This window comes from Sitophilus oryzae, unplaced genomic scaffold (genome assembly GCF_002938485.1).
Source record: "Sitophilus oryzae breed Bouriz unplaced genomic scaffold, Soryzae_2.0 scaffold_738_pilon_pilon, whole genome shotgun sequence".
Taxonomy (NCBI): domain Eukaryota; kingdom Metazoa; phylum Arthropoda; class Insecta; order Coleoptera; family Curculionidae; genus Sitophilus; species Sitophilus oryzae.
Window position 1 is genome coordinate 1,727,420 of NW_022147349.1, and position 13,313 is coordinate 1,740,732.

General features: G+C 32.1%; 1 protein-coding gene across 1 annotated transcript in view; it reads left to right on the plus strand.

The window, feature by feature from the left end:
* The window catches only part of LOC115888442 (sodium/potassium/calcium exchanger Nckx30C), a 127,056-nt gene that overhangs the window by 102,385 nt on the left and 11,358 nt on the right, over positions 1–13,313 (plus strand). Inside the window, exon 4 of the mRNA XM_030908187.1 lies at positions 1,992–2,218. Coding sequence (XP_030764047.1) covers positions 1,992–2,218 — 227 coding nt within the window. The remainder of the gene's footprint in view (positions 1–1,991; positions 2,219–13,313) is intronic.

Consider the following 13,313-nt stretch of genomic DNA (forward strand, 5'->3'; position numbering starts at 1 on the left):
ACCCCTATAACTTTTTTATTTTTACAGATATAAAAACGAGATTTGGTATGTTAATATATGACATAAATTAGGATTGATAACGTATTCAATTGTTTTCGCTCACTTCCTGTTTCACCGGAAATTACTAAAACTTTTGATTTTTAAATGGAACCTCGATATTTTTTACTTTATTGGATAGAAAACGACATTTTGAATAGAATGACGTATCAGATGTGAACTTTTGACATATGATTTATTTGGCGCATATGATTTACTTGACATTGTAACATGCGGTTCCTAACGACAATAAAGTAAAAGTGTTACTCGTAAAAAAAGTTTTTACTCGTAAAAATGCTTTTTCCAAATATGCTTATGAGCCACACTCGTTCCACTTGAAAAAAATGAGATATGATTAAAAATACGATATGGGCATCTTTTTAACCGGCCAGCACAAAACCCGATAAACATTAGACGATCAAAACTATTTTTCCAAGGCTCCTTGATTAAAAATTAGTGTTTTTAACACAGCCATGAGCCATGGCACTCTAGATTAAAATTTAAAATTCGATTTGTTTTAAGCGAAAATGTCAAAAGTTGACATATGATATGTCATTCTACTCAGTGTCATTTTCTATCGAATAAAGTAAAAATATACCGAGAGTGCTATTTAAAAATCAAAAGTTGTAGTCATTTCCGGTGAAACAGGAAGTGACCAAAAAACAATTGAATACGTCAATCAATCCTAATTTATGTCTTATGCTAACATACCAAATTGTTGACCAATAAGTTGGCGAGTCATCAACTCGAGGGAGGAGGGTCATGGTCATGGTCAAGTCCTCACAATAAGAATTGACTTCAAATCCAAGGAGGCAATAGAGAAAGAGAGACATATTATATCCTTTATTATAGATACAGAACAACACCGGTATCAGGTCTAAGGAGAGATCAAGTTAAAGAGGTAGAGAAAATGGAGACATATACTCCAGCCTCCACCCTTCACTCCACGGGTACCTCGGCCGGAGGAAAACTCCTCGACAGTAAAGGGCACGGAGGGCCAATCTCCATCCGTGGAAGGGCGTGTACCCTCGAAGGAAGGACATCTGTTGTCCGAGGATGATTGGAAATACACTGTCCCCCCTACAACAGGAAAATGTATGATGGGTTATAGACTGTGTGAGGAATTATAACTCAAGGAAGGGGCACAATAGATTTTGAGATCCCCTCTCACTCATTCTACGTTCTACAACATACCAAATCTTTTTTTTTATCTGAAAAAATAATAAATTTATAGGGTTGAGCCACTTTCGAGACGCACCCGGTATATTTTTGATGATCGAAAAAGCACGGCGTCCAATTGGCTTGGAAATTACTCATATACAAAATGACAGCTACCTTCGTTTCCAGGCCATCTCTGATGCCGTTTTATTTCGATCGTATTATTTGTTTTACAGGTAGCATGTTAAGATTTTGGATAGCATCTTAATTTACTTAATAAAAATAAGAAAGTCTGATCAGTGAGAAAAGAAACCTGACGAAAATTGACCCGCAATAACTGTTACTTTTAAGTTTATATTACATAGACTTTGTGAAATAGGACTGAAGAATGTAATCTAAAGATCAGAAGAGGACCACAATAGATCTGGAAAGGTCGCAGTGGATCAGGCCGATAGCCATCTCGAAGAATCTATCAATCTATAGGTATATACCAGCTGGGTATCTTCGTTTTTGAATAATCGCATTTCACCTGGCTCGCTTGTTCTCATACACATGCCAGCAGTCAGATCGCCTGTTCGCCAGTATCGATCATTTTTTAAATGAAATTTGAATTGAGCTCAAAGCTCAAACACGCCTTGTTACAAAACTTAAGTGAATATGTAGGTAGGTATGCATATTTCTGTCGGCAAGTCGATGTGATTTTATCAACCAATAGAATGCATTTGTTCGTGTTATTGTTTTTAACAAAGATATTTATCGAAAAATAGAGGTTTAGTTCCGGGTTTGTTCATTTACAGGAAAAGTTGACGAAAAAGCGACACAACTGCACGCTATTGCGTCCTTAAAGGTCCTTTTGGACGCCACAAAGCCACAAAATGGCGCTGCCACGTCCTCGACGGCGAGTTACGTGGCCACCGCCACTGCCTCCATTGCGAAGCAGGAGACAACGCTGGCCCCGTCCAGCTTGTCTTCGGATATGCCCAACGGCGTATCTAACGCCCTAGCGGATATCAATTTAGATGCGGTAAGTTCAATATCAATACAAACATTAATATGATAACGTATTTTATTTATTTAGCACATAAACAAGGTTGGAATAATTAGAAATATTATTAATGGTATATAAACTACTATAGTTGATACTTGCTCACTTCGCTCAGGATTCGGGATATACATTCCAAACGATATCATTTTGATATTTCGTATTATGATTCTGTTATTGGCCCTTTATATTCTATTTGGCTCTTTAGTTCCAAACTCCCTCCATGCGGAAATTTTTGTGGGTGAGCTGTGAGTTATGGATATAACATATAATATTTACCAAATTCAAAACGAGACCGATTCATTTCATAACGCTAGTAGTACGTTTTTGTATCAGTTTAATATGAACATTATCAGTAGCTAATAAAAAGACATAATAGATCCCCACAGGATAGATTCATAATGTTAAATGAGATTCCCCCTTCCTGCAAGCGGTTGTTAATGAAAATAATGAAAGTGATGAGACCTGCTTTGAGATAAGCCGGGCACTGAAATCCGGTGCACTATGGACTTTACAATACCAAAAGCAGGAAAAACAATATACCCCCGATATAAAAACCAAATATGTATAAACAGAAAAATGCTAGGTTGACACTCATTCATTAAAAAAGTCTATTAGCGAAGGTGGTATAATCGATCGAAAACAAAACGGTGTCCGAAATGGCTTTGAAATAAAGATCACTGTAATTTTATACAAAAAATATTTGGGAAATGTTATCGATCGTCATTTTTGAAAACACCACAGTTCTTTATTTACATGTTAAGGCCATGTTAGTTTTTGATTTCTTTAAATTTTAAAGATTTCATACACGTTTTGTGTATGAATAGGTAAGGACAGAGAGAAGTGGTGCGGAGGAAACAGTCAAAAATTGACGGAGAGTAGGTATGTTAATGCTGAATGAACGACCCGAACAGGGCAGACACGTGACAACCCAGATACTTGATTAGATTATGATTTTGGTAGGTTAACTTTCAAAATTCTTAGCAATATGGCATAAAATACAGAAAGCCTGTGTGTTTTTTATAAATCTTCCAATCATCAAGAGAATGTATAAGAGACTCGTTTGACTTTAATCATACAAATGAAAAGAAATGTGGTTTTTGAAGAAACTTTAAGAATATGATTTTGGATATTTTAATAGAAATCTAGAAAACTGTAAGCGGTATGATTAGTTGAACCCCCACTCTCAATCTCTTTTCTTTAGTATGGATTTTACGGCAAAAAAGTGTTGTATCGTATTTTTATAGAGTAAATATAGAGTTACTTTAAATCGTTCAAGTTCAAGCTAAGAATATTATATACCTCTCCTTGTGTTTTATATCTCAAAAAATAAGACATATCTAGAATGTTCAGCCATCGTTCAACGTCATCTCACATATTGTTAAAATTTCTTCATTTGCCAACCAGATGAAAGAGATCGGTGACGTCATTACGGCATTTTGAGTATTACTGCGTATTCTTTTTAGTAGTTGGCATTTGATTTTAGGTTATAATTTTATTGACGGACATCGATAAATGTCAAAATTTCCTTTTTGTGAAAGCGTTTCGAAATTGACAGTTTTTGATATTTATTTGAGATTCGAAATGACATTGTTTTAGGCACTAGTATCTAAAAATGATATAATGTTTAGGCCTTGTTTAGGCACCAGTGCCTAAAAGTAAAAAATGAAACGTTACAAACAGTGAAAATATTTATTTATTATAAATCTTAGGTACAATTATTTAAATTATTAAAGTGAATACAAGAGGCATCCAACTTTTCGTCTCTAAGAGAAATGCAAGTTATAGGAGTCGGAATAAGTAAATTTCTTGTACTGGCAATGTTTGTAGCTTCTGCTTCTACGTGAACTGCTTTTAATTTCTTATTTGGCGTATCTTTCTGGCCCATAATTCTTTTTGCTATTTCGGTTTTCTGTTCAAATGAATTTTCAATGTAACCTTCAGCAACCGAGTTTGATCGCCAACCTCCATGTCGCTTTAAAACTGTTTTGTCCGCTCCTGTATCTGCCAGCATTGTTGCAGAGCTGCGCCGGAAACAATGACCAGTGTATTCCATGGCGTTGGAGAATCCAAGAAATTCCTCTACAGTCAATTGTATTGATTCCAACTGGCAGGGTACAGCATTGATTTTTTCGATATGTCATGAAAAATCGGTGGTGTGTCACATTGAGTGGTCGAAGTTTTGCGTGCTTACGAAATACCTACATGTAAGAAATTGATACCATCTATTGGTCCCTCAGTAATCGTAAACAATCTTGGAAATGAGTTTTTGTATTTGGAATCTTCACACTAATAAATGACTGACAATCTTTAATGGCATCTACGGTCAAAAACGTGATTTCTTCCCACCTACATGCATACTCCAACGATTAAGACAACTTTAGCTAACAGGAATTTTGTGTCATCGGCTTTTTTCATAAAGCGTTCTATTTCCAGTTTTGTAAATACTTTTGATTTCTTTGCCTGATATCCGGAAGCTTTTCTTTTTAAAAATGCAATAAGGTTTGTGAATTTGCTAATATATCTACGTTTCTGTTCAGGTAAATCATGGTGCGGAGCATCGAATATTTACTCCACAGAGTTGTCGGCTTTAAGGTAGTGAATAACTTCAGGAAATAGGCTAGCAATACCTTTTCTGTGAAATTCTCAACATGTTTTTCTTTGACCCAGGTTTCAAAGTTGTAAAAAGTAAAGATTTCAGTTAACGTCTCCTTTTTGCTGCCAGGGCTAATCCGGACGGGGCCAACTTTGTTTACGCGGAATCCGAACCGCGATCCTCGGCTATATCATGGTCAATGGCCTACCGACTTGGCAAGTGTCTAAATCGACTCTTACTCACGAGATATCCGATCTCATCCGGCCTCTAACCGGCGTGAATGAGCAGTGTGTGTCAATAGATTTTACACTTTTGCCTCTTTTTGGACAACAGCACGATACAGAGTTTCGAACCGGTCACCCGTCCATCCACTAGCATCGCCTTACGTCGCTTAACTTCGGTGTTCAAATGGGAACCGGTCGGTGTTTCGACGTAGCTGGGCCGTTAGCCTCAAAGTTGTTGTAGGTGGTCTCGTATAAGTTTTTCGACTTTTCGGGCACTAACGTGGATAGCGCAATTTCAGCAGCTTGTTGAATATCCAAAGACTCGTCATTATCACTGATTTTTTCACAAAACTTTGTAGGAAATACGGGGATGTTTGAACCTGACAGAACTTTGTCATTAACTGTCATTAAACAATGCCTAAACAATGCCTTAGAAACCGATTACCAGAGCATTTTAAAAAATGTTTAAAAATAAATAATAATAATAGCATGAAAATCTCAAATTGTCCGCTTTCACAAAAAATCTTGTATGAAATGAAAGAGTGTTTTAAGCACTCGATGCATTGTCCAACTCGGCTTTCGCCTTTCGACAATTTTGCATCCCGTGCTTAAAACCAAAGCTTAAAACATATTCATTTCGCAACTTGTTACATAAATAGCTATTTAGTAATTATTTATAATTTTTTATATTATATAATATTTGTAAGAGTTCAAGAAAAAATTTATTTAAAATTTTCTAAACAATATGAACTGATCTCAGACACACCATAAAACTCATATTTGACAAATAATGATGACGTAACGGTGAAAGATGGCTGAACGGTCTTACCTACCTAACTTGATATAATTATAAAGTTATTTCTATAGTAGTTTCTATACCTTGAATGTAATATTTGAAACTCTAATATCCTACACTAATTAGATACCTACTGTGTTATCTAACTAAGTAGGAAAAATAGAAAAAAAATATTGTTATTAGCCAATTATTTCAATACTAACTATTTGTACCTTGTCTACAGTGCCAAATTTGAATTTTATTTATTTCAAATTATCAATGCATGTTTTTAATCTCACTTATTTTAAGAATAATTATAAATTAGTATTATTCGTGTCAACGGTAACTGATAGATAACTAATATCTGTTTGGCATCAAATAGAGGAAAATATAATTTATTTCATGCCAAACCCATATTTTAATCCTATTAAACAATACCTTTTTTCAAGAATATGTTACTGCGCAAATATTTATTTAAAACAGCACAAATCCGGGGAAAACAATAATTGTAAGTTATTTGTGGTTGGTGTTAAATGTTGATTGGTTTTAAAGTTATTTGAACTATTTTATGTTTGACATGGCGCTTGACCCTAGCAACCCTTGAATGTGGATCGAACTTAATGTTATCTTTTCTGTGATTTTCGTATCTCACTCTTTGAAAAATTTGAACAAAGATGACTTTGGGAATAGCTTGTTAACATTTTGATAGAGGAGAAACGATACTATAAGTTTCATATTAAATAGTTAATTGAATGTTAAACAGCTTCCTGGTGTTATCTTATAATATCAAAATTTAATGTTATGGGTGCATGGGTAGAAATTTAAACCCTTTAGATTATTCTCAAAATTGGCTGTTTTATACCTAATCGTTCATTATCATTTTATCATTCATCTGAGTTTTGTTTTGTATTTTTTGTAATAACTTAAAAACAACACACTGCATATTTTAAAGATGTTATCATATTTGTGTTAGTTTAATTTTGTCCAAATTTCATGCAATATAACACCAAGGCAGATATACAGTTCCTCAATTTAAACAGATTATTATGTATCTTTCCCACTTTCCACGTGATTGTATATTTTGTTCCATTTGTGGCTCAAGTACAATGTGATCGAAAAAAAATACCGTCAGGCTTTGAAATGTAGTTAACATTTCTAAGCCAACTGGACGCAGTTTTTTCGTTTTTTCGGTATTTGGAAAAATAAAAAAACTTTCAACTGTAAAAATGTAAAAAATTTCCATATAGGTACGCCAATTATATCTACGTATGCAAATCTATTCAATGTAGTACCTAGTAAAAACTATTTTTTGAAAATAATTTTAATTTTTGTTCTGGAAGCTTTTAATTTTTTAAAAAATTAATATTACAATTGGACAAATTTGTATGTCAATTTTTAATAATCTGATATAAGAGTCGCTCACACAAATATTCTTATCGACGTCATTTCAGGGGCTACTGTAACGCTTTTTTTATCAGACCATATCTAATAACCTACTTTTTTGAATAGATGTAATATTCCAGTTCCAGCAATTTGATAAAAATTAAATTTGGAGTTTAACATAACAAAAAGAAAAAAAAAAATAGAATATCCGCATTGATAAGTAATCAATAGAATAATTCAAAATTTAATAGTTTAAAACGTATTAAAACATCTTTTAAATAATATATATATATATCAAAACTTGTTATATTTTATTTTATAACATAAGATTTTATTGGAGATGATTTTTTTATTTTCCCAAAGTGAAACTATTAAATTCCCTAATACCACAATGTCTCCTTACATTTAAAGCGAATATACCACAATGTCTCCTTACATTTAAAGCGAATTTTATATAAATGTTTATGTTAACAAAAATATATCAAAATAATACTAATACTATATTAAAAGTATCACAAATGCATGAGTTTTTATAACTGCATGTACACTGTTTATATTAAGCTTGAAAATCAATAATTCTTTCTCAAAAAAGCTTTCTATAAGATTTGTCAGAAGAAAAATATGTATATTACTTTATAATACAAAAATACACAACCTTTTAAGATTTTATATATGATTTTACCCAATTGTATACTTTCAGTTATATATTATATTATTTCAGTTATTAGTAATATATTAATTTAACGACTTTTTGCATAATTATACATATATTCATAAACACACCGTTTTAATATATTTATTTATATCTATTTATTTCCAAACACCACGAGATTATTCTACCTTAAGGGCTTTATCCAGAAAAAAATGTTAATAAAGGTAATTAATTAGAAGTAAATTTTGCAATATTTATTAGAAGATATCAGCTACGCTTACTGCATATGAGTAAATTGTTCCTAGTAAAATTACTTCCATGATAAGTTTCAAATTCAATGTTGAAAATTAAAACCAAAAATATGTATCAATTTATATTTTAAATAGAATTACCTAGGTATTCTTTTTTCTGTCCGAACAAACTCACTCTATCTAAATTAAAAAGAATACTTGAAAAAATAATGGCATTTTATTTTTTTTTTTAGTTTTTTATTGTTAGCATTAAACAACCTAATGTATAGGTATTACATATTTTTGGAACTTGTTTGTACAGAAATCACCGATATTTTGTATATACATATGTAATAGCAGAATCACAGCTTTAGAACATTTTAGAATAAATATTTAAATGCATTTTATTTCATATGTTAACTTATTTATTTATGCTCCTGATATTCACAAATTATCGTATAACAAGCTTTTAGGTTTGCAACGGGGTATACGAATTTTATTTTAAATAATCACTATATACATACTAAAGTAGAAACCATCTTCTTTTTTTAAGTATATTATTGGCTTTAACACATACTGAGGTAAATTAGAAGAGTTTGGTTCCTAAATTTTTCTTCTAAATTGTTGTTCAGTAATGTTCTTTTATTACTCTGTTATTACAGAAACTTTAAATCAAATCTATAGTAAACCAATAAATATTACATTTATTGTCTACATTAGCTGCCTTACAACATGAATTTCCTTCAAGAAACCTTAGGGTTTGCAGAATTTAATCTAATTTATAATCTGTCTATTTTTACATATCTATATTTTTTTTTTCAAACGTCAGAGAAGTAAAGCTGTACGCACACTGGTGCGATCACGGCCGCGATCACGATTTCCACGCGGCCGCGGCCAAAAGTTGCTCAAGAGTACATGTGAGTCGTTCGAATTCAAAGTCGTCCGCACGATTATAAAGCTTTTGCAAAAATTGCAGGAAGAATCGAATTTTCCTTTGGCAGGGAAACGCTTAGGGGGTTATTAAAATCAAATTGATTTTTTTGGCGTAAATGTCAAAATAACAGATAAATATTAATGGAGCGGCCCATTATATTGCAGAGAGAGATATAAATATATACGCGAAATTCGAAAATATCGCCAAGTATTATCTATTTGGATGAAACATATATGGGTAGACAATGACCTAACCGAGGACCTAACCTTTAAAAAGTGCAGCGATACCATATCTGGTGTAATAGGCATTCGATCTACTGGTGACTAAAATTATGTTTTGTTTGCGCTTCCAAAGTTAACTATTTTCAAGATTTTTTTTGCTGGAAATAGTTGTATATAAATGTTGAAAATGATGTATTATAGAAAAAAATATAGTTAGTACAGATATATAAATAAATATACCTCAAGACTCAGTCTTGATCATCTGCTGATGATGCTAACATGGTTAGCGAAACGTGCGTCCAGTGTAAAAGTAAAAGTGTTTTGGTGTATTGTGCTGATTTAGTTCAAACACCACGAGATTATTCTACCTTAAGAGTACATATGAGTCGTTTCACATTGGCGCGATCGAGTTTTGGAGACGAAGCGGCCTGGCGGTGTTCTATTATGCGGTGGCGATCAGATTCAACTTGTCGAGTTTGATCGCGTGATCGCGACCCAACTGATAGGAATTTTCCGTTACTGTGTGTGTTTGAATTGTTGCAATTTAGAAATGGAGTTAACAGAGCAGCTAATCAAGGCTGTAAAAATACACAAAATTCTATATGATTTATACGATTCAAGTTACAAAAATAATTGAATTAAAAATAAAAATTTTGAGACAAAATTTGAGTTGCAATTGGATTGGTTAGTACATATGTATACATTTTTATTATTTAAGTTTAAATATTGTAGGTAAATATTTAAGAATGTTTTTTTTTCGGTATACTTAATTCACATTTTTAATTTGTACCTATGTTTACCTACAGGATGGCGCACTACATATAGGTACAGTGGTGAACGTGAACGCGTTGGTGTGCATGTGCTAGAATGATCGCTTATGTTATCGCTGCCCTGATCGTGATCGTGATCACAGCCGTGATCGCACCAGTGTGCGTGTAAACTGACATAAAGTGTCAAATTCAGCGAGCCGTAACCATAGTTTCTCAATATATAATTACTTACAAGATATTACTTATAAATCGTTCTATATTATTTGGAACGTTTATAAAATTATTTGCGACGGTTGAAAAAAAAATAGAATGTTCAAATAGCATTCGGAGTAAAAATTACTTTTTGTGCCTCGCCTGAAATGCCGGACTCGCTAACGCTCGTTTGTCAAACGTACAACCTTGCCGCAATGTATATCATTTTTACCCCTAATAAAACAATATACTAATTTTTATTACTACAAATATATTAATTGATCCTCAAAAAACATCCTCAATCACAATAAAGTTATTGTGATTTTTGTGTTTAACAAACTATTTGGCGAGAATTTATTATTTAAACATGTTACTAGTATAATTTTTAACATATTGAAAAACACTCGAGGCACTGGAACTGACACTGTTACACATTATATATTTTTACCATTTTTTTAATTAGATAATCTTTGTTGGGCTTTGTGTTTTTAACAACATTATTTTCATAATAATTTTTTCTGAATATTTTAACGAGTAATTCTAAATTGCACCTAACATTGTTTTGTTTTCATGAAAGTTGCTAACAGAATAAATATGTAAATAAAAAATAAAGTTTTTAACATAAGCATTACTTAAAGCCTTATCTTAAAGTCTGTCCATCGAAAGGATACTTGACAGTGACAGTTGTGTCTATCACTTTAATTCACGGATAAATTGCATTTTCTGGCATTTGTGTGTTGAAATTTTTCCTGGCTCGTTAGACAGACATACTAGAATATGTCAAACGAGAGAAAATTAGATGGCAGTAACAGTTTTTGTCAGTTAAACGCAAAGTTAGGGTCGTATTCCGTTTCTAATTTCGGTTACGGTTCTCTATTCCGTTTCTATGAGAAGCCTAAAATTTTTCATATTACCGTAACACATGATAAATATCTGTCATTATTTTCACAAAATTAACAAGTGCTAAGAGGCTGGTTTTTCTGGTTTGTATGTTCTCAAGATAATTTTGTGATTACGGAAAGAAATTCAACTGTCTGACGAGTTGAGCAGCTTATTTACAAAGTATTTACTTAATTATTAAACTTTATAACCGATCCTTACCATAGTTTACCAAGCTGGTTAACTGGTTTTATAACGGAATACAGCATTAATTGTTTTCTGTCATTTGGAATATCGGATATTTTTCAAAAGTATTTCCCACTATAATTTTTTATTTTTTCAGATAAATAAACGAGATTTGACCCGTTAGTATATTACACAAATTAGGATTGATTGACGCATTCACCGGAAATAAGTACAACTTTTGATTTGAAATGGCACTTTCGGTATTTTTTTAATTCATTTAATAGGAAATGACACTCTAAATAGAATGACATATCATATATCAACTTTAGATATTCTCGCCTAAAAAAATTGTATTTTAAATATTGCTGTGTTAAAAGGCCAATTTTTAATCAAGGAGCCTTGGAAAAATATATTTGATCGTCTAATATTTTTCGTGTGTTCTCCTGGCTGGTTGAAAGGTACCCAAATTGTGTTTTTAATCATAACTCATTTTTTTTCAAATCAAACGAGGGTGACTCTTTAGCATAATTGGAAAAAGCATATTTTTTGTATAATTTGATACTACACTTGGTATTTCGAATCATTACATTTATGGCCTTGCCTTATTGGCACTCTAAATTGAAATTTGAAATAATATTTTTTCTAATTGAAAATGTCAAAAATTGACATATGATATATCATTCTATTTAGAATGTAATTTTCTATCAAATGAAGTAAAAAATACCGAGCGTGTCATTTAAACATCAAGAGTTGTATTCATTTACAAAACAAATGAAACAGTTGAATACGCCAATCAGTCCAAATTTATTTCATATACTACCATACCAAATCTTGTTTTTTTATCTAAAAAAATAAAAAAAGTTATAGAAGTGCGCCACTTTTGAGAAACACCCTGTATTGTAGGTCAAAACTATTATTTAATTCGCTGGGCAGACTTTATCATCTACTAATTCTTAAGTATTGTAATAAATTCGTTACTAAAGTCATATTTTCCTGTGAATATTTGCTAGATCTATAAATTATTATTATATTTTATAAGTATATATATAAATTTACTTTTGTGAAGCTGTCGAATCTAACATGACCTCTAATGTTATTACGTTTATTTTTATTTTTTTCAAATATTGATAACAGGTTATCAAAATTATTGTTAATATTTCTCTATAAATTATTACATTTTTATTAATTTAAAATTTAAGTACTATTCAATAGCTAAACTAAAATTAGGAAGCCGATACCATCAGTTATTCTGAAATAATGTATCTTCCTAGACTGACACCATCTTTCATTTTGAAATTTTACACTACGTTTCAGATAGATGTATCACTGACTCAAGTGTGAACTAATCTTAATCATAAAATTACTGAACTTATATACTAGAGCAAAAAGAACAGAAAAAGTCAGGTGAATAGCCAAACAGTATAAAACTGTTTATACCCTATGAATTGTCGTAACAAAAACAAGACCGGAGATATCAAAACAAAAGAAAGGGTGCATTTACCAAGTACCTCAAAAATATACTTGTAAGAAACCTTTTGAGATTAATCTCTTGAAATTCTGAGCAGCGTGATCCTGCTATAAATATAATTAAAATAATTATATTTCCGCGACAGGCTATCTTGGATATAGAGTGCACCAGTCTCTTCGGAGGGGTGGATTCGAATCCCACCGCTGCCACCAAATTTTATATAAGAAATTTTCTGAGATTAATTTTTTGTTCTGAGCAGCGTGACCCTGCTATAAATATAATTAAAATAATTATATTTTCGCGGCAAGCTATCTTGGATATAGAGTTCACCAGTCTCTTCAGAGGCGTGGATTCGAATCCCACCGCTGCCACCAAATTTTATATAAGAATTTTTCTAAGATTAATCTTTTGTTCTGAGTAGCGTGACCCTGCTATAAATATAATTAAAATAATTATATTTCCGCGGCAGGCTATCTTGTATATAGAGTCCACCAGTCTCTTCGGAGGTGTGGGTTCGAATCCCACCGCTGCCAACAAATTTTATATAAGAATTCTTCTAAGATTAAT